The following is a 22,997-nucleotide window of genomic DNA, read 5'->3' on the forward strand; positions in this document are numbered from 1 at the left end:
AAAGCATGCAGAAGAAAAGAAAGAAGAAGGGAACGGAGGAGCATACTGCAGAGAGTGAGAGCCTGGATTTATGCAAGTGAGTACAAGTCCTCTCAAAATGTTTATATTCGCTATGTGGGGCATTATGAACATTGCCTGTTTGAACAGCAATGGACTAAGGGAAGTAAGCAAGTTTGAGAAGGTAAAGAGGCTGCTAAAAGCGATGTTCTCTGTTTACAAGAGACACACTGGTCAGAGGACATAATGGACAATATAAGAAAGTTGTGGGAAGATGATATTTTTGTTAATCACGGAAATGCAAAAGCCTGTGGCGTGGCCACATTGATAAAAAGAGACAGAGTGCATAACGTGAAACAAATATATAAAGACAGCAATGGGAGATTGCTAGTAACAGAATTTATGTTTTGTAATGGAAATATTTAGGTTGATAAACATTTATGCACCCAACATAGAAACCGAAAGAAAAGAAATCTTCAAAGAAATGAAGCCGTTTTGTAAAGGCAAATGTATAGTGGTTGGAGACTTCAATGTGTGGTGCACGAGATTAGACGCGTCAAGCAGTGCAAACTTTAAATCAGATGTGTCAAGGAAATATCTAATTGAATGGATGCAAAATGATGATATGGTCGATGTATGGAGGGAAGAAAATCCCTACAAAAGGGAGTTTTCAAGAAGACAAATGGTGATGGGAAGTTTGAAACAAAGCCATATAGATTTATGTATAGCCAAAAGGGAAATGTTAAGATATGTAAAAAGTGTGAAATATAAGTTTGTAGGAATAAGTGATCATGCTGTAATGACAGTAAAGATGGGTGTAATTACGGAGGAGAGGGGTGGGGGAGTGTGGTGTTTGAATACAAATTTGCTAAGGGAAGAGGCATATAAAGAAAATATCAGGAAATGTATAAATTATGAAATGCAAAATCCACTGTTTGATGAAAATGTATGCGAGTGGTGGGAAATAATGAAAGGGATAATAAAAAAAAAAAGTAGTATTAGATATTCAAAACAGAGGAATTTTATGAGAAGGAGTAAAGCAGAGACAATGGAAACTGCACTGAAGAAGGAAGCAGAAAAAATAGAAAGTAATCCGGAGTATGGACGTGAGATTTTTTTGCAGATAAAAGCAGAAATAGAGGAGTATGAAAGAGAAAAAAGTAAGGGTGCATTAATAAGGAGTAGAGCTCAGTATGCGTTGGAGGGAGAAAGAAGCACGAAGTTCTTTCTGAATTTAGAAAAGAAAAAGCAGAGGAGAAAGCATATCATAGAGCTGGAGAATGAAAAAGGTGATAAGATAGTTGATTATGTGGAGATAATAGGAGAAGTAGAGTCGTTTTACAGGAAATTATTCAAGAAAGAAGGTGTAAGACAGGAGTGTGTGGATGAAGTTTTGAACACTGTGAGTGCGAGGCTGGATGAAGATGGCAAAAATATGTGTGAAAGAGACATAGGTATTGAAGAAATAAAAGAAGCAATAAAACAGACAAAAAAGAATAAGAGCCCGGGCTCAGACGGCTTAACGCACGAGTTTTACAAGACTTTTGTAGAGGTCTTAGCACCAATACTGTGGAAGTTGTATAGGAGTATGGAAGAGAGGGGGGAAATGCCAGAATCTATGGGTTTAGGAGTAATCACCATCCTATATAAAAATAAAGGAAGTCCTCTGAGGTTGGAAAACTATAGGCCATTGAGTTTATTAAACACAGATTACAAAATCTTAACAAAAGTATTGGCTAATAGAATAAAAGAGGTTGTAGGGAGAATAGTATCGCCAAACCAAGCGTACAGTATTATTGGAAGAGATATCACAGACACTATATGCACAATAAGAGATGTGGTAGAGAGCATGGGAAAAGACGGGAAAGGGGGATTGATTTTATCTATAGATTTAAACAAGGCTTTTGACAGGGTAGAACACAGCTTCATAGAGCAAACATTGGGAAGATTTGGATTTGGGGAGAGGATTCAAAAGTGGATAAAACTAATATATGAAAACGCTAAAAGTTGTGTCAAAATTAATGGGGTATTAACTGACCCCTTTCCTTTAGAGAGGTCAGTCAGGCAAGGGTGTCCGTTGTCAGCTCTGTTATATTCAATAACAGCTGAGCCGCTGGCAACACTGATTAAAGGAGATAAGGAGATAAAAGGAAGTCAAATACCTTGAGCGTAATTCATCAGTATGCAGATGATACTACTTTCACAGTTAGGGACATAGAGAGTATAAATAGAATAAGGAAACAGATGAAAATATACGGAAAAGCATCAGGTGCAAAAATAAATGTAGACAAATCAGAAATAATGAGTATAGGAGGAGTGGACATAGAAGGGTCAGACATTCCCTTTAAAATAACGGAAGACTATATAAGGATTTTAGGTGTGAACATAGGAGCAAATGTAAAAGAGGCTAGAGATGCCACATGGACTGGAGTGCTAAATAAAATTAAACAAGTATTACAGTTTTGGAGACTAAGGGAACTAAGATTAAGAGGCAAGGTAATAGTGGCTAATTCATTACTGCTTACCAAATGTAATTATGTGATGGGAGCAATTGACTTACCAAACTGGGTGTTGAATGGAATAAAAGAGACTGTGAATAAATTTGTGTGGGGAGGGAAAGGAGTGAAAATATCAGCAAAAACATTAATAGCAGATTACAATGAGGGAGGGTTGAAGCTGATAGACTTAGAAGTAAAAAGGAAGGCAATAAGAGTCAAAACAATAAAAAAGTACTTATGTGATAAAGTAGTGTATGGGTGGAAGGGGTATATGAGAAATTATTTAAATGAGGGTGGTGGATGTGGTGAGGAAGGATTGTTCATGGCCTTAAAAAAGCCAATGATTGAGAAAATGCCACTGTTCTATCAGGAAGTGTTTAGTGCATGGGCTGAGTTTGTAGTGAATGTTAGTTATGAATGTGAGAATATAAATCAAGTGCACAATCAGCCAATCTTCCTGAACCCAAAGATAAGGCGGGGAGGGAAAATGCTATATAACAGACTGTTCATAAGAGCGGGTGTAAGAAAAGTGAAAGACATGGCATATGAGTATGTGGAAGGGTTTTTACTGAATAGGGCCATATATGACAGTGTGGTTGGTTGGGATGATGAAATTGAGAAATCCAAAGTGGACTGTGAATGTGAAAATATTAAAACAAGCCTGCCTGAAAGGTGGGTAGAAAGGATTGAGAAAGAGACCGTTAAAGTGGGAGATTGGGGAATTCCTGAAATGTATATTGTGGAAAACAAAAAGAAAAAGTTTTTGTCTGAGATAAGTGTGAAAATGATATATAAGATAATGGTGAAAATGGAAATTAAAGTGCCTGCATCAGAGGCAGTATGGCCAAAACTATTTCCTGATTTGAATGTAAAAACAATCTGGAGAAATTTAAAGGTGAAATATAATGGACTGGACTGTGAGAACCTGGACTTTAAACTCAGACACAACAGGATATACACGAAGGTGGTAATTCATCAAATTAACAAAAATGTGAACAGAGAATGTGATCTGTGTGGGACAGAGCCAGAAACTCTAATGCACATATTCTTTGAATGTAAAGAGCTTGAGGTGTTTCATGTAAAACTGAAAAAAATGGTCAAGGATGGAATGGGAAAAGATGTAACGGGAGATGAATGGAAAATACTGTTCTTATTTGGTGAATGTATGAATTGTAAAGACAAGAAGGTTAATTTGTGGAATTTGATTTTAAGTCATGCAAGGTATGCAATATGGGTGAGGAGGAATTTGGCATATCATGAAGGAAAGAAAGTGGATGTAACTGAGATATTTAAGACTGTGGTAAGAAAGAATGTGTACCTAATGTGGAGATACCTGAGTAAAGAGGAGTTTGAAAATGCCTTTTTGGGAGGAGGTGGCCCTATATGTATAGATGTAAAAGAAGGGTTAAGATTAACATTTTGAAAAAGATGCTTTATGGTAAGTTAGGCAAACGCTTTTTTTTTTTAGTTATGTATATAGGGAAGGAATACAAAGTTTTTTTTTTGTTTTTTTTTGTTGCTATATTGAGACCTAACATGTAATAAGTTTGAGGATGCATTGGTTTGAATCTGTAATATGTGTGGGGAAAAATATTTTTCTGTACTTTGATAATAAAAAAAAACAAAAAAAAAAACAAACAAAAAAAAAACACGCCCGATCTCGTCCGATCTCGGAAGCTAAGCAGGGTCGGGCCTGGTTAGTACTTGGATGGGAGACCGCCTGGGAATACCAGGTGCTGTAAGCTTTTGCTTTTCCTCCACTAGGCAGCTAAGACACTTCTCCAAGCCTCAGCATTCATGCTGTCTCCTTTACCTTTTTAAACTTATTGCTGCTGCTTTTTTGCTTTCTCTGTGCCTCCTTTCTGCTTTCGGTGTGACAAAAGACAGCTCAGCCTGGTCATTCTTCCTTTCTCCTCCAGGGGGCGATAGACAGGCTTTCTCTCTCTCTGCAACGACCTCTTGAGCGCTGCATGTCATTTGGAAATGACGCTCGTCTCTTCAACTTGAGAGCTTCCCAAACTTGATTGTCAGCCGAACCCCTTGTAAACTACATAGATGTACCCTCTTAGAGTTTAAGTTAAAATTTCAATAATTCAACACATTCTCAAGTTCATGTTTCTCTGATGTTGGTGAGTGGTCAAATGACTTGCAAGTAAATGAAATATTTCAGCTTTTTTTTTTTTTTACTTTTTCGGTACTTGGAAACAGGACAAGAGTGTTTCATCAGCTCAAAAAACAAAACAAAAACCAAGCATTGACCTAAGAGCCAACATTTATTTATTTTAGGAAACCATACGCATGGCCTTTCTGTTTTTTTAAATCATTCAAAATTAGGCCTCCATTTACTTCCACTCAGGGTGCCTCACTGCAACATTGGTATTTGGCTTTTTCTATTTCAGGAATCCTCAAATATGGCCCACGAGCCCAACTTTCCTGCAGAGTTCAGCTCTAACCCTAATCAAACACACCTGAGCATGCTAATCAATGTCTTCAGGATGTTTAGAAAATCACAGGTAGGTGAGTTGGATCAGGGTTGAAGCTAGAGTCTGTAACGCATTGGGCCTCCAGGGCAAGATTTGAGGAACCCCGATTTATTTATTTATGAATGAAAAAGAGGTACTAGTTGATATGTTATGTCTTCACTGCAGAGTGATTATAACTCAACTTTGACAGATTATGTCATTTTGGTTTCTTCCGAAAACCATGGGCATGACTTTTCTGTTTTGAAATCATTAAAAATACGCCCCCATTTACTTCCACTCAAAGTGCCTCGCATTGAGTTTTGACTTTTATTTATATTTATTTATGTGTTGTATTCACTCACTTATTCATTCATTCATTCATTCATTTACTATTATTTATTTAGCTTAATTTAATTTATATTAACCAGGTATGACATTTCTGTTTTTAAATCGTTCAAAAATACGCCCCATTTACTTCCACTCAAAGTGCGTCACCGCAACATTGATTTTTGAATTGATTTATTTAAATGTATATTTTTTTCATTGCTATTTATCTCACTTAATTCGATTCCTATTAAACACAGGCATGTCCTTTTTGTTTTGAAATCGTTCAGAAGTACACCCCCGGTGTGTCTTCTTCTTTAAATAGCTCGCTCTTGACTGCTGTATTCGCTTACGGCCATACCACCCTGGGTGCGCTAGTGAGCTGAACAGGAAGTGAGTGGACTCAGTGAGGGAAGTTCGAAAAGTTTGTTTGGAGAAGTTCTTTCTTTCTTTTATTTTATTTTATTTTTTTGATTTGAGTCTGGGATATAATTTAAGGAGTTAAGGAGGGAGTTGGTGGGGGCTCTCTCCCCAAACAGCGCTCTGCTGTTTGGGGTACTTCTGGAGGTGAAGCTACACGCGAGGAGCTACGGGCAAGATGGAGGTAAACAAAGAGAAAGATAAGGGGTTGGCGAGGAGAATGGAAGATGGAAACAAAGAAACAGGTTGAAGTTATGAGAAGAAACTAACAGTGATGGTAGAGATTGTTGGAAATGAAAGAATTACGATGATGGAATTATTGCGGAAAGTAAAAGAAGAGTGTGGTGAAGTCATTGGCTGTAGATACAAAAATCCCAAGGAGTACGAGTTGACTATGAATGAGGAGAAAGGGAAGAAGAAGTTGCTTGATGGAATAAAAATCCGAAGTGGGAGTATACTGGCAAAGGAGATAAATAACTGTGAGACTGTGGTTTCCTTTTTGAACCTACCCACGTACATAATGGACGAGGAGATAATAAAGAAACTAATAGACTGGGGAGTAACACCGGCGTCTATAGTTAAAAGGAGGATGTGGCCAGGGACTGGAATTGCTGATGGGACGAGGTTCCTAAAAGTCAAATTTACGGAGAAGGTAAAATCGCTTCCGTACTCTACAAAGTTTGAAACTGTGGGTGGAACAGAGCACTTTCGGGTATTGCATGACAGGCAAGTAAAGGTGTGTCGCCTGTGCATACAGCCAGGACATATGGTCAAAGAATGTCTGAATTTCAAGTGCTACAAGTGCGGTGGACAAGGGCATTATGCACGGGAGTGCAATGAAGGGAACTGTACTGTGTGCTGGAAGGAAAAATGACCTGTGTGTGTGCAACAGAGCAGAAGATGGTGACAAGGAAGATGCGGGAGACTCTGTTGATTTGTATGCTGAAGTGGAAGAGACCCAAATATCGGGTGGTGAGGACGGAGGTGATGAGTGGAGTGAGCTGGAAGGCGTTCTGGAAGGAGGAGGATCTGGGAAAAGTAGCGGAGAGCAGAATAACGCAAGAGCTGGGGTGGATAACGAAATGTCAACCAGCGGTGGTGGGGGAGATAAGAGGGATGAGAGCAAAAACAAACGAGAAAGAGGATTGAGAAAAGGAGCGTCGGCGGGAGTACAAGGAGGAACAGGAGAAGGAGAAGGGGAAGAAAAGATGATTGTGCAGGAGGTTGTCTTGGTGGACATAATAGACACAACAGGGACAAATGTGCTTAAGAGGAAAAAGGGGGAAGGTGGAGAAGGCAATGCCAAAAAGTAAGACATTAATCTAATCATGAGACATATTTATGTTTATGTTTATGTTATTATTTTTATAATGAATGAAGTATTAAGCATTGCATGGTTAAACTGTAATGGTCTGAGAGACATGGACAAGTTTAAACAAGTGATAAGTGTATTGAATGCACAAGTAGTATGTCTGCAAGAGACGCACTGGACTGACGATATAATGGGTGAAGTAAAAAGGATTTGGGACAAAGAGATATATGTTAATCATGGCACACAAAAAGCCTGTGGAGTAGCAGTTTTGGTAAGAGAAGGGTGGATGTGCAATATAAAACAAATACAAAATGATGGTGATGGGAGGGTATTAGGGATTGATTTTACATTTCAAAATGATAAATATAGGCTAGTTAACGTGTATGCTCCAAATGTGGAAACCGAAAGAAAAGAGTTTTTTATGATGTTGAAACCTTTATGTATTGGGAATTGTATAGTGGGGGGGGGGGGATTTTAATGTGAGATGAACAAGATTAGACATGGCTAAGAATATGGTGTATAAAGAAGATACTTCTAGGAAATGTTTAAAAAGGTTAATGCAGAGTAAAGATATGGTAGATGCTTGGAGGGAGGAAAACCCTTTCAAGAGAGAATTTTCAAGGAGGCAAATGGTGATGGGTGATTTAAAGCAAAGTAGAATAGACCTATGTCTGGTTAAAAGGGACATTTTACAAAATATAAAGAATGTATGTTATAATTTTACAGGTATAAGTGACCATGCAATAATGACAGTGAAATTAGGGGGAAACTCAAAAATAAAAGGTGGGGGTACATGGTGTCTAAATTCTGCTTTATTAAAGGAAGATGCGTACAGAAGGAGAATAGAGAAGTGTATTAAGGATGAAATGGAAAACTATTTATACGAAGAAGATATATGTAAATGGTGGGGTAATTTAAAAAAGGAATTAAAAAAAGTTAGTATTAGATATTCTAAACAGAGGAATTACATGAGAAAATGTAAACTAGACAATATGTATAGGTTATTGGAAGAAGAAGCAGGGAAAATTGAAAATAATCCTGAATATACAAAGGAACATTATTGTCAGATAAAAGCAGAAATTGAGGTGTGTGAAAAAGAAAAATGTGAAGGTGCAAAAATAAGAAGCAGGGCGCAATACGTTTTAGAGGGGGAAAGATGTACAAAATATTTTATGAATTTAGAGAAGAAAAAACAGGGGAGGAAGTTCATTACGGAGTTGGAAAATGGAGAGGGGGGAAAAGTTGCGGACTATGTAGAAATAATAGAAAGGGTAGAAGAGTTTTATAGAAATTTATTTAAGAAAGGGAATATAAAACAAGATATAGACAAGGTTTTAGATCATATAAATATAAGTCTTAAGGATGGGGATAGGGAGTTGTGTGAGGGAGACATAACTCTAGAAGAGGTAGAAGAAGCAATCAGATAGACAAAGCAAAATAAAAGTCCAGGAGCGGATGGTTTAACGCATGAATTTTATCAAACTTTTATGGGAATTTTGGCACCGATATTGTTGAGAATGTATACGGAGATGGAGGACAAAAAAGAAGTGCCAAAATCTGTGTGTACAGGGATGATAACGATTCTTTATAAAAATAAAGGGAGTCCGCTCAAATTAGAAAATTATAGGCCTCTAAGTCTTTTAAATACAGATTATAAAATTTTAACAAAGATTTTAGCAAATAGACTAAAGAAAGTAATAGAGACCATAATAGCACCAAATCAGGCCTATAGCATCCCAGGAAGGGATATAACCGACACAGTCTGCACAATAAGAGATGTTGTGTGGTGGATGGGGAAGGCGGAATAATCTTATGTGTAGATTTAAACAAGGCTTTCGATAGAGTGGAACGTGACTATTTGGAACAAACAATGAGGAAATTTGGGTTTGGGAATAGAATGCTGGAGTGGATAAATCTGTTATACAGTAAAGCGCAAAGTTGTGTGAAAGTAAATGGAGTTTTGACAGACCCATTTCCGCTTGAGAGGTCAGTGAGACAAGGATGTCCATTGTCTGCATTGCTATATTCAATATCGGTTGAGCCGTAAGCAATAATGATTCGAGCAGATAAAAAGATAAGGGGTATTCAAATTCCAAACAGTTGTGAGAGTGTGATACACCAATATGCGGATGATACGACATTTATGATCAGGGATGTAGAAAGTATATAAAAGGTAATGGGGTACATAAAAAAGTATGGGAAAGCGTCAGGAGCAAAAATAAATATAGAAAAATCTGAAATAATGAGTATAGGAGGGGTAGATTTAAGAGGGTGTGATATACCTTTTAAAACTACATTAGGTTATGTTAATATTTTAGGTGTGCAAATTGGAGAAAATGCTAAGAATGCAAGGGATGCCACATGGATAGGGGTTTTAAATAAATTTAAGCAAGTACTCCAATTTTGGAAATTAAGGGAAGTTATGTTAAGAGGGAAAGTCATGCTAGTGAATTCTTTGCTGCTTTCCAAATGTAACTATATTTTAGGTGCAGTTGATCTGCCTCAATGGGTAATGAATGAGGTTACTGAGATAACGAACAATTTTATGTGGGGTGGGAAAGGAGTTAAAATAGCAAGGAAAACATTAATCACGAGCAAAAAAGGAGGAGGATTAGAATTGATTGATTTAGAAGTTAAAAAGAAGGCCATAAGGGTGAAAATGGTGAAAAAGTATTTATGTGGGAAAGTGGAGTATGGATGGAAGGGTTATATGAAGGAGGTGTTGGACAAATGTAGTGGATGTGGGGAAGAAGGGTTGTTTATGGTACTGAAAAAGCCAATGTATGACAAAGTGCCGCTGTTTTATCAAGAAGTGCTTAGTGCATGGGCAGAAGTAATAGGAAATATAAAGTTTGAATGTGAGAATATAAATCAAGTTTTAAATCAGCCAATATTTTTAAATCCAAAAATTAGAATGAAAGAGAGAATGTTTTATGACAAATTGTACATGAAAGCAGGAGTGAGACAAGTAAAAGATCTAGCATACGAGTATGTAAGAGGGTTTTTACCTAATAGAGCCATATATGATTGTGTTTCGGGATGGAATGATGAAATTGAAATGTCAAAAGTGGACTCGATGTGTGAAAACATAAAAATGAGCCTGCCCAGAGCCTGGGTAAAGAGAATTGAAAATGAAACTGTTAAACCTGGGGAATGGGGATTGCCAGTTTTGTATTTTGATGGAGGTGATGGGGAAAGATTACTGGAAGGAGTGTCCACTAATATGATGTACAAATTTATGTTGAAGAAAGAGATAAAAGTACCAGCATCAGAAATTGTGTGGCAGAAGGTGTTCCCTGGTTTAAATGTCAAAGAAATTTGGAAGAATCTTCGTGTAAAGTACAATGGACTAGAGTGTGAAAACTTGGACTTTAAATTAAGGCACAACAGAATCTACACAAAAGTGGTGCTCCACCAGATAAACAGGACCATAAATAGGGATTGTGATGTGTGTAGATCTGCTCCAGAGACATTGATGCATATCTTTTTAGAGTGCAGAGAACTTAAGGACTTCCATAGAAAATTAAAAGTAATCAAGGGGAACTGGGGGAAAAATGGTGGGCAAGATGAATGGAAAACACTGTTTTTATTTGGAGATTTGGTGGGTAATAAGGATAAGAAAGTGAATCTTTGTAACTATATATTGAGTCATGCAAGATATGCAGTATGGGCAAGGAGGAACTTAGCGTTCTATGAAGGGAAAAGTGTGGAAATATGTACAATGTTCAAACAGGTGCTGAGGAAAAATGCTTACCTGATGTGGAAGTATTTGGAGAAGGATATTTTTGAAGAATATTTTTTTAAAGGATTGTGACCTGATAAATGTGGATGATGGAAAGAAAATGTACATTAACTTTTGAGCAATTACCAATGTATTTAATGTAACATGCTTATTGTTGTAATGAGGTATTTTGGTTGTGAAATGTAAAATTATTTTGATATTTTTGATCATAAAAAAAAAAAAAAAAAGCATGCCCGATCTCGGAAGCTAAGCAGGATTGGGCCTGGTTAGTACTTGGATGGGAGACCGCCTGGGAATACCAGGTGCTGTAAGCTTTTGCTTTTCCTCCACTAGGCAGCTAAGACACTTCTCCAAGCCTCAGCATTCATGCTGTCTCCTGTACCTTTTTAAACTTATTGCTGCTGCTTTTTTGCTTTCTCTGTGCCTCCTTTCTGCTTTCGGTGTGACAAAAGACAGCTCAGCCTCGTCATTCTTCCTTTCTCCTCCAGGGGGCGATAGACAGGCTTTCTCTCTCTCTTTCTCTCTCTCTCTCTCTCTCTGCAACGACCTCTTGAGCGCTGCATGTCATTTGGAAGTGACGCTCGTCTCTTCAACTTGAGAGCTTCCCAAACTTGATTGTCAGCTGAACCCCTCGTAAACTACATAGATGTACCCTCTTAGAGTTTAAGTTAAAATTTCAATAATTCAACACATTCTCAAGTTCATGTTTCTCTGATGTTGGTGAGTGGTCAAATTTTAGGAAACCATAGGCATGGTCTTTCTGTTTTGAAATCATTAAAAATACGCCCCCATTTACTTCCACTCAAGGTGCCTCGCATTGAGTTTTGACTTTTATTTATATTTATTTGTGTTTTATTCACTCACTTATTCATTCTTTCTTTCATTCATTCACTTATTTATTTATTTAGCTTAATTTAATTTATATTAACCAGGTATGACATTTCTGTTTTTAAATCGTTCAAAAATACGCCCCCAGACTAAGAGATGGAAATGAGATGGAACAAAGGAGAACCAACCTCAAGAAGAACTACCTGAAAGAAGTGACGGTGACGGTGGATATCTGTAATGTGAATGCAAGGGCAGAAGACATCATAAAAGCGATAGCGGGAAAGATCGGAGAGGAAATGTCTTGGCGGTAAGACCCAAACAGAATAAAGAGTATGAAGTGACCTTAGAAAACGTAGATGTTGTTGAATTGTTGGTCGACGGATTAAAAATAAAGGAGATACTGTGTGAGGTGAAGAAACAGAGTCTGCAAAACAGAGACTACGTTGTCTCGTTCATACATATGCCCGCGTACATTGACGATCAGGTAATTGTAGACAAACTGGAAGGGTGGGGAGTTACCCCAATTTCGGATATTAAAAGACGCGTATATCCGGGCACGACCGTGGAAGATGGCACAAGGTTTGTTAAATCTCGTGTCCCTGAGGAAGTCGTATCTCTGCCGTACACAAGGCTGGAAATGGCTGAAGGGCTGCAATATTTTAGGGCAATGCACAGACATCAGATTAAAACCTGTCAGCTGTGTATGAGCCCTGAGCACGTTTTGAAAGACTGCACCGATTTTAAGTGCTACAAGTGCGAAGAGAGGGGACATTTTGCCAGGGATTGTAACGTGGTCAAGTGCCCAGATTGCAAAAAGGTTTTAATAAAGTGTGAATGTTGGTATGAGGTTGAAGAGACTTATGTGCGTGGGCAGACACCCCTGAATGTGTTTGTGTGTCTGTCTAAGTGTGTTTGAGTTATCTATACATACAGGGAAGAGTGTGTGCGTGCGTGCCTGCCTGCCTGCCTCTCGGTGTGAGAGACACCGTGTTTGGATTACAGGGAATTATAAACCCTCTGTACACATACAGGTATAGTCTTTTGGAAAACGAAAGCCTCCAAAAACATCAAGGTCTTTCTCAAACATTTTGGATTCGCAACATTGTATATTTGGTAGAATGAGTACAGGAGGCTGAGAGCGAGGGAAATATCAGTGCCCCATCATCTTTGACCGTGTCCTCTCCATCCATCTGAATGGTAACTGAGCCACTGGTTAAAGGGTTCCCGTCTTCACAGTCTTTTAGGACGATGGTTGGGGTTGGGTATAGAGGATCCTGTGACGACAAACATTTTTAGGGTTTGTAGGAAATAAATGGTGATTTAAAATAATATAAAATAATATATTAGTTTATGACCCGTTTACGTTAGCTATCGTTACCTTTTGATATGTGCAACAACTGTGATGTCATTTAAGCGAGGCACGTTTCAGCGACTGTTAACGTTAGCTAGAACACTAGCAGTTCAGTCTTTTAGTTCAGTCAAGAGACGGTTGATAAAGCTTTATCTGAGACGATACCAGTTTTCATTGTAAACTGTTGTAGAAAACACCATTTCTGATAGACCCGAATGTCAAGGCCAAATACACTAACGTTTAAAAGTTTGGGGTCAGTCAGATTTTTTATGTTTTTAAAAGAAGTATCTCCTGCTCACCAAGGCTGCATTTATTTAATTAAAAATACAAACAAAAACAGTAATATTATTCCAATTTAAAACAGCTGTTTTCTATTTTAATATATTTTAAAATGTAATTTATTCCTGTGATCAAAGCTGAATTTTCAGCATCATTACTCCAGTCTTCATTGTCACATGATCCTTCAGAAATCATTCTAATATGATGATTTGATGCTCAGGAAACATGCATTATTATTATCAATGTTGCAAACAGTTGTGTACAATTTTTTTTCAAAATTCTTTGATGAATAGAAAGTTCAAAAGAACAGCATTTATCTGAAATCTAAAGCTTTTGTAACATTAAACGCTACCGTTCAAAAGTTTGGGGTCAGTAAGAATTATTTTATTTTATTTTTGGGGGAAAGAAATAAAATAAATCAATACTTTTATTCATCAAGGATGAGTTAAACAGATCAAAAGTTACAGTAAAGACATTTATAATGTTAGAAAATATTCTATTTTATATAAATGCTGTTCTTTTGAACTTTCTATTCATTACATAACATCGGTCGCGTTAGCTAGTGCTAAAGAGCAATCCAACAATTCATATATTCAATTTGTTAGTTAGACTTAACTAGAAATGTGCTCTTGTTCATTTTTGCAATTCACATCACTTGGCAGCTAAAACTTTTTTTTCTGTTTTGTGCGTTTCAGGTGTTTTATGATTTACCAGGCTCAGCTACTCATTTGATGAAGTGGACTTGTAAGTTTTGCAATTTTTCCTCATACATTCAAAAGACTATAGTGAATCATTACAAGGACAAGCATGGACGTGGAAGAACAGGTTTTAGTTGTATTTACCCGAATTGTCTTACCGTCTTTCAATCCCATGTGGAACTTTTAAAACATTTGACGGACCACAAACAAGGAACCAGTCCCGTTGCTAGACTTCGTTGTGAACTTTGTACTTTTTCAGCGCCAAGCAATATCAAACATTATTTTCTTCATTTAAAGAGACATTTGATAAAAAGAGAGACTGTGAATTGCCCATTTGTGGGGTGCTGTTTTACATCTAGAGTAGCCTCGACTTTTACTGCTCACAGAAGCCGATATCATCAGCCTTCTACATTCAATAATTTCAAACCTGAACTTATTATTCATTGTCAAAGTCAAGCTTCTGTCAATGATGAACAGGATAACTTTGATTTAGAGTCACCAGATGTTTCAGTGACTGAACCTGACTCTCAGCCTACACAGAAGTCAGTTGAGCGCAAAATTGCATCCCTTTTCCTTCGACTGCAAGCCGTCCTTCATGTGTCAAAGTCTGTGATTCAAGAAATTGTGGATGATTTGTTTGATATTGGAAAATGTGCTGGACAAATAACTACGGAGTCAATTGAGAATGTTTTGGAGAAGCATAACTGCACATCTGAGGAATGTTTGACATCCTTGACCGAACTATTTCAAAGTGCTAACCCACTTAATTTCCTTTCAAGAGAAGGATCTTTAGGCACAGACTACAAAAGACAGTTATATTACAAAAAGAACTTTAGTGTCATTGAACCTGTCGAATATCTTTTGAACAGACAAGAAAAGTTTCATACTGTTATCTATATCCCTATTCTAAAGTTACTTTCAGATCTTCTTAAAAAAGAAGAGGTACTGCAAGCACTGGGGAAAAACAAACCTGTTGAACAGTCTGGCTACTACAAGTCTTTTCTGGATGGTGACTTCTATAAATCGAATGGAATCCTCTCAGGTCAAGAACTAAGTGTAGCTATTACTTTGTATATTGACGACTTTGAAATCTGCAATCCCTTGGGCAAATAAAAAAAAAAAACAAAGTCTGTTGTGTGTATTGGGTTATTGGCAATTTACCCTCTAGATACAAGTCAGCATTGTCGTCAATCTACCTTGCTTTACTGTGCAAGGCTGAGCGTGTCAGGATTTATGGTTATGATCGTGTTTTGAAGCCACTGATTGAAGATATTAAATGTCTTGAAACAGTAGGGGTGTTTGTAGAGAAACTAGGGTGTAATGTTAAAGGCACCATCTTGTTCGTTGCTGCTGACAACTTGGCAGCACATTCCTTAGGTGGATTCCAAGAGTCTTTCAATGTTGAGAAGTTTTGTAGGTTTTGTCTAGCTAGTCGTCATGACATACAAACGTGTGATGTTAGAACTGGGAACTTTGTTTTAAGGTCACCAGAATCATTTGATGAAGCTGTAAATGTCTTGAAGCAGACGGACCTTGCATCTGTTGATGGTGTGAAACGAGACTGCCCTCTCAACAGCCTGACAGGTTTTCACACATGCACAGGCTTTCCACCTGATTTTTTACACGATGTGCTGGAAGGGATTGTGCCTGTAGAACTAAGTCTGTGCCTTGCAGATTTGATTTCAAAGAAGTACCGTATTGTCCCGAATATAAGACGACCCTGATTATAAGACGACCCCCCTTTTTCCAGATGTACCTGTTGGAAAAAGGCTTTTTGAAAACCAAATCTTCTCTCTCTCTGTAAAACACATTTCTTCTTAAATTATTTTCATATTGCATATTTTTCCAATTCTAATTTTTGTTTTGAAAGTATGGTAAATACTGGTAAAATGTACCAACAATGACATTGGAAAATTTTGATATACCATTGAAATAACAGGTAGCCCATCTGAATTATATAACAATTAGGCTATCCAACTCATAGTAGCCTACCAAAATGTTATTATCAGTAGACGTGAAATCTTATTGTAGTCTTCAAATCTGGGTACTGTCTTATGTTTTAAAATCACTTACAGAGGAAGTTTGGTCCCATCAGGCTAACATACAGTCACGATCATGCTGCTGTAAGCTTTTCTTTTTCATTTGTTTTCATTCGCGATCTTTACAACACGCATTACATTACATATTTCATGGCACACTCGTTTTATGCGTTTTTGGCGCCACCTATTGTTGTGGGTGTATTACTGACATGTCAAAGTCTAGACCCTGAATATAAGACGAACACGTTTTTTCAGATGTATTTCCAAGGAAAAAACATCGTCTTATATTCGGGTCAATACGGTATTTCACATTAGAAGAGCTTAGTGAAATACAGAGCTTCCCTTTTAAATTCTCGGATAAAACAAATTGTCCTCAGAAAATTCTTTCAACTTTTCAAAAGAGTGGAACTGTAGGTGGTAACGACCACGAAAATTGGAGTCTTGTGCGTTTCCTTACCCTCATCATCGGCCACCGTGTTCCAGAAGGTGATCAAACATGAGAAGTAATCCTTGAGCTGAAAGACTTGGTTGAGCTCTTAGCAACTCCATATCACACTGAAGACTCACTGTGTTATTTGCAGTCCAAAATATCGGATCATAGACAGTTACTACTGACAGTTTTCCCGGATTACAAATTGCGCCCCAAACATCACTTTATTGAACATTATCCTTGCCTTATTCAAAGATTTGGACCCTTAATAAAGTGTTGGACAATCAGGTTTGAGGCTAAGCATTCTTTCTTTAAGAAGGTAGTGCGTGATGCCAATAACTTTAAAACATTCTGCTTACCCTTGCCTCAAGACACCAACTTATGCTTGCATATTATCTTGAAATGCCCAGCATTTTCAAGCCTGAGATTGAGACAGCAAAAGTGACAGATGTGTGCCTGGGAGTCTTAGATGGTGGTCTTAGACTAGCAATCTTGAATAGATTCAGTGATGTTGACACAGTTGGACTGACCCCTAATGTCTTTTTAAATGGAACGCAGTATTCAAAGGGAATGATACTTTCTGTTGGAAGTACAAGTGGACTACCCAACTTCAGAAGGATTTTGGAAATATGCATTGTGCTGGATGGTCATGTTTGTTTCTTCGTTGAACCTTTTTCGACTTACTATGTGGAGCATTTGAGGAGTTACCATCTTGTGAAGAAAAGTCCTGCTGAGTGTCTCTTGGTGAAACCAGAGGATCTCAATGACTACATGCCACTTGTGTCATACCTTGTCCAGGGTCGCCTGTTAACCACTCCTAGAACATTCTTTCTGAATTAAGGCTGCTGTAAGTTTGTGTTTTTATACCCTGATCCAAAAGAATTAACCCCCTTGAAGTGTTTTCCAAATCTTTTCAGTAGTAACCATTTGTTTGTATGTATACAATGAATTAAACCTTTTTTCTTCTCCAATTTCAGGCCGAAGTGATCCACGATGCTGCTGCGAGTTGTCCTCTCTGAGATGGATATCAGGTGCCTTTCCATCGAAATCACCCCCCCTAGTGTTGATGCACTGTGCCAGGTGTTGCGTGCAAACCTTGGCCTGAGAGGTGGATTTATTTTACAATTTGAGGACCCTGCGTTCAAGGATTAGCTGACCAATTTGACCGACATCCGAGACCTTCCTGAGGAGAGAGCAACATTGAAAGTGTTGTTCACAGCTGATGCAGCTTGCTCGGATTCCACATTGGATACAGCCAGCCTTCCATCTCTCAGTAGTGGGGAATCTGACTCCCAGCACTGGCCTGAGCCCTTCCCGATTCCAGAGTTCTCACATGATGTTGAACTCACGCTGCAAGAAGCAAATGGAAGATATGCAAAAGATGGATCTGTGCTGGTGATTACTAAAAGGTATGACAACTGATATCCTGGACACACTTGCAGACAGCATGTCAAAGATTAGTCCTTATCCTGAGAGGCAACATTATGAGAATGTTGCCAAAGCGCTTGTGGAGAAGCATCTCAGTCTAAAATAGCCAGGGTCTGGAAAGGGTTGGTACGGCTGGTTCCACAGCCTGAAGTTTAAGCTCGGAAACTATCGACAGAAGTTAAGTGCAGCTGGATGCCCAGAGGTGAGGGTCAACAAAAGAAAAGGAGAAGAAGCCAAGGGACCACGTATGAAGAAGTCAAAGAAGGGCGAGGTCCACTACTGTCCAGATCCCCCTGAAGGACTAAGTGATGAAGACATGGAAGAAAAGCGGAGGATGATGGAGGTACATCATACACATACACATCATACCTGTCTAATATTACTGCATACATAACTGCCTATATTATACTAACTACCTACACTTTGCTTTTGTGTCTGTGAAGCCTACTATTTTGTCTTATGTGTCCTTTGTGCAATCCAATTCAGGTGGAAGAAGTGCTCAAAAAAGACCCAGATCACCAGCAGATAGATGAGCTGATGTCTGCCACGTTCTCCAAGCGCAGAAAGGAGATCGTAGGGGATCAACCTCTCATTGGGGATGTCATAGCTAGATGGCCGGCCATGTTCTGTGAGAGACAGGTATAACAATAGACAACACTCAGCCTAAGATTAATCACTTAATCCAATGACTGGATATCAATGCATGAGCTTCCCTCCAGGAAGTACTAGAGAGATGTCTGATACTGTACTGTGGTCCGTTCAGAAATGGGTTTTTTTTTAGTCCGAATGGTGGCGTGAATGTGCATACAGATAAGTGAGAGGATTGTGTTTAGTATTACCAAAGACTATAGAATACCCAAGACATGTCACTCGTATAGTTTTGAATGGGGAAAAATGCAACACTTAATATGGCCGATAAATCGCAGGAAGCCCCGCCTTCTGAATGAAAGAGCCAATCGCCAAGTTAGAAGTCCAGGTTGCTATAGAAACAGTCAGCACTCTGAGACGCACGCTCAGGACTGCGCATGCGCACTGGCTGATCTAGCCTGAAAAATTAGCTTTTTATAACGCTATTTGAGCGAAAGAAACAACACATATGACACCGTTGTTGTCTGATTTCATTGGTGATTTCAAATATGAAATTTAATCGTAAGCTTAGTGAACAGTTTTGGAGAATTTGATGTTTCCCCATTCAAAGTGATAGGAGCTGCTCTTGGATGCCCGAGAGGCGTTTCAAAGATGGCCGCAGAGTGACAGGACTTGTCTTAAAGAGACTTTGGTATTACTGAGTGGATGAAAGCCTTTGACAACAGACAACCTTAGCTTACTAAATTATGACTCTATGCTTTGAAAATCTTTTCTCTAATTTCTTAACCTTTTTGTCTTCTCAGCTTCGGGCAGAGTTCAAAAGAGTCGTAAGCATAGACCTTCTCGAGTCGTTCCTCGATGGACTTGATGACCTGGCACCACGACTGCTGGAAGTGTACGAAGCTGCGACCAAGTCGGCAAAGAATCCTGCACTGAAAGCCATTTTGGACTGTCTGAAGAAAGATGTGAGTAGACGAGCTGAGAATTGTACAATTGGGCACCAGATGTTTGCAATAAAATCTCAACACTGCTTATTTTTGTCTTGTAGGACACAAACGAAAGGAGAAGGATTGCTGCTCTGCTGGGTCTGCCACACTATCTAAGAGAAGAGCCATCAGACATCATCAGGATGTGTGACGTAAGACCTTTTTCTGTCATGCATAAGAGCCTATATATGAACGCACCCACATATACACTTGTGCGCACACACACAGACAACCTTTAACAAAGAGATTGCATTAGATACACTCATGGGTGTTGATAAAGTCCTGTGGCAGCAAAATAGTGATGATGCAGGGATGAGTGAGGGGCAGAATAGTGATGGGGAGGACGAGGGTTGGGTGGAATAGTGGTGATGGGAGGAGGGAGGGGTAGAGCAATGTTGGGGGAGGAGAAAGGAGGGGTAGAATAGTGATAGGGAGAGGACCCAGTGCAACATACACTTTCCCAGATCTGAGAGGACAATATTGCACCTACAAACATGCACACTCACAACTGAAAGCCCAAGAAGACTATTTTATTAGCCTGAAAACAAGGTTTATGATCACTGAGACTTAAATGGCTTTGCAGAGCATGTACTTCTTGACCCAAACATTCACACTTTTTTTTTTCTGCTTTTCAAGGCCCATGGTGAGACTCTGGCTGCAGCCATGGAGGGGATGCAACTTGGCCTGTTGATAGGCTATGAAGGTGACAACCAGGATGCCTTTCCACGTGAGGTCTTCAATGTGGCAGTTGTGGTTGAGGAGACTGTTGTGCTTCACAACTTCAAGGATGTGCCATCCAGCTTTGCCATGCTTTTGGGGATCATCTACTGCGTTAACCTTGAGTATCTACGAGCCATGAAGTATTCCTTTGAGTTCCTTCAGAGGGTAGTGATGAAGATCAAACCAGATCAAGCCTCTGCCAGAGTCCACGGCATCCGAAACAAGCTCCTGAGATATAATTTGTAAACCATGCCCCACCCGAGAATAGGATTGGAATTCATTTTTTTCATTTGTTTCTATTGACATGCATACCAAAGTTGAAGGCAAAAGCACTTAAGCAAACAGGAGAGGAGCCCTGATTTTTTTGTTGGACTTGATACATTTACTTTTGTTGGAGTGAAAACATTTAATGCTGAATATTGTTCAAATAATGGGGTCAAAGTATACTGTATTCAAGTTTCAAATATTTGAAAACAACCAGCTGCAGTCTGAAGTTTTAGATTTGTTTGTGTTTGGGGTTCAGCACAGCTTTTGGTATAAGTTAGCTGGATCTGTGAGATTAATGTTAAAAGGTTTTTTTAAATGTTTACATTTAAAACCTGTTCAATATTTCAGTGTTGTAAGGAAAAAAACTAATGCTTTTAAAGGAATGTATTTCCTATTGGGTGAATATGAATAGTGTTCAGTACAGCTTTGGGTGACCTAATGGGCATATGACAAGCAGAGGGGTGTGCAAGTGCATATAAAAGGTGAGATGTTTCCTGCAGTAATCATCAGTCAACTTAACCTCATTAGGTCACACACCAATAACAATGATAAACAACTTAGATGACAGGCTGTGAATTTTTTTTTTTTTTTTTGGAGGTGCTGAATATAGATATCTATACTGCTGTATGTGTCTATTGGTCTATCTAGCCTACATTCAGCATGACCAACTTCTTGGTTGACAACAGGCACTGCAGACAACTGCAGGAAACACTTCCCATCATCCACCTTCTATACACACACTGAGAAATACTTGTGGAGTCTGCTTGGGATACCCCCTCATAGTGTAAGCTCACACATAGGGATGCAAAGATTATAGATTTTGTTGGTACGATTATAGTCTGAGGAATAATCACGGTTACACGATTATTACGATTATTATGCATGTATTCATTTCACAACATGAAATCACATAAACACTCTTTAGATATTAAAGTGTTATTGATTGCTGCCTTTTGAAACAGAAATAACACAGTAAACAATAATACAGCACAAAAAAAAGTACATCTCTCCTATTGGAATTAAAAAACGTGACCTCTGCTCTGTAAACATCCATGTCAGTATTTCCCTTTTGAAAATAACGAATGGAAGTAGATCACAAATGTATTTGGTGTTTTCATTTTGTATATTCTTTCTACATTTCTTTTGGACCTGAGGTACAGAACTTGGAAAGATGGTGAAAAATAAATTGACTTATGAATAATACTATAACAGGGATGACTAATATTAACTTTATCCCACAGAGGGCACTGTTACTAATGAGGGGAATAAACTAAACTATTATTGTAATCAACTGTCATCCATACTTATTCATTTTAATAATATTTATTCATCTGATTTTACATATGGCCTGAGAAAATGTCTATTATTTTGGTTTGTGAGATCGAGATGCCCACACAAACATTTAGGAGGACAGAAACGTGTTGTCAACGCTGCCCAGCGACTTTCATTAATAAAATAGCTTATAGAGACTGGATCGCTTCATTATATTAATCAGCAAAGAGGGGGTAAAATGACTGTTTAAATAACTAAACTCAAATCTTCATTGTTTAAAGTGACGCGCAGATGCAGGTAGGCTAATTCACACACTCTCTCACCGCACTATTTCATCTCTGAAGCGGGCAGAATGTTAGAGATAACGAACTTCGCGTCAGGTGGTCCTTGCCTTCACGTCGTGCATTAAAATCGTTTATTGCACAGGAGAACAGGTTGGCTAGCCGTGCATTGTCCCTTATGTATTCACTCTTTAGCAAATTTTACGCCACTATTTAAATAACGCCCTGGTCATTCTTGATGTACCTGAAATGGTCCCACACTATCGACTTCAGTCATTTCTCTGGTGGAAATAAAGGATCGCTGTTTGGTTCCTCTGTCATAGTTAATCTAGTAGCCTCCGTGTCTCTGATAAGCACGGCATTTTAAGATGGTGCACCGCTAGTGTAACTTTGTTTTCGTTTTGCTCTTGTTTCAACAGTTCCATTCCGTGCAACAGAAACACTCGGTGTAGCGGTTAATCGTAAAACTGGTTAATAGCTGCATCCCTACTCACACACAACCCTTCTATTTATCTTAGCCTCATTATGTGACCCACACCCAACTGAAGTTTGGTATTGATTACAAGTTTGAGATGATTTCATGATTGAAGTGTTTATGTATAGCTTGTATTGGCTTAACATTGGTTTTAATAAAAAAGTTTTGTACTCAAATTTGTGTTTTTATAATTAAGTTAAAACAAGACATTCTTTTAGATCATCTTAACTTGATACCCTAATTCAAAGACATTACTTAATTTAAATTACTAAGTTGAACCCACTAATGGGGATAAGTGAACAGAATGCTCATTGAGTTCACTTTATTTTGAACTTGCATAGCAAAGTTGAAACAACAATAATTGTATAGTCATGTTGACTCGCAGAAGGCAATTCACAGCTTAAGACTCAAAATAATGAGTTAAAACAATTCATTAATCCATTTTGTTTTTACTTGAAATTTTAAGGCAGCTGCTTAACTTATGATTTTAAGTAGAACCAAGTAGATATTTTTTACAGTGTGGGTGCACTTTTTAGCGTGACATGAAATACGTACCAATAAGTACATATCACTGCAGTTTCCAAAATAAATGAACACTTT

General features: G+C 38.3%; 2 protein-coding genes across 3 annotated transcripts; both read left to right on the forward strand.

Moving 5' to 3' along the window:
• Window positions 1-5,394: 5,394 nt before the first annotated feature.
• LOC131522749 (uncharacterized) lies at window positions 5,395-12,848 on the forward strand. The gene is made up of 2 exons (XM_058748441.1): window positions 5,395-7,010; window positions 11,732-12,848. The coding sequence occupies exons 1-2, from the start codon at window positions 6,523-6,525 to the stop codon at window positions 11,892-11,894; spliced, it is 651 nt and encodes a 216-aa protein (XP_058604424.1). The 5' UTR covers window positions 5,395-6,522; the 3' UTR covers window positions 11,895-12,848.
• A 969-nt stretch (window positions 12,849-13,817) lies between these two features.
• On the forward strand, window positions 13,818-22,573 carry LOC131522762 (uncharacterized). 2 transcript variants are annotated; one of them, XM_058748455.1, is made up of 6 exons: window positions 13,818-13,957; window positions 17,358-18,151; window positions 18,295-18,447; window positions 19,200-19,361; window positions 19,445-19,534; window positions 20,019-22,573. In XM_058748455.1, exons 2-6 carry the CDS (start codon window positions 18,056-18,058, stop codon window positions 20,346-20,348), a joined length of 831 nt encoding a protein of 276 aa, XP_058604438.1. In that variant the 5' UTR covers window positions 13,818-13,957; window positions 17,358-18,055; the 3' UTR covers window positions 20,349-22,573. The 2 variants fall into 2 exon arrangements, with proteins under 2 accessions (XP_058604438.1, XP_058604437.1); XM_058748454.1 differs by lacking the exon at window positions 13,818-13,957 and adding an exon at window positions 15,678-17,227.
• Window positions 22,574-22,997: the final 424 nt, after the last annotated feature.

Source organism: Onychostoma macrolepis, chromosome 17 (genome assembly GCF_012432095.1).
Source record: "Onychostoma macrolepis isolate SWU-2019 chromosome 17, ASM1243209v1, whole genome shotgun sequence".
NCBI classification, from domain to species: Eukaryota; Metazoa; Chordata; class Actinopteri; order Cypriniformes; family Cyprinidae; genus Onychostoma; species Onychostoma macrolepis.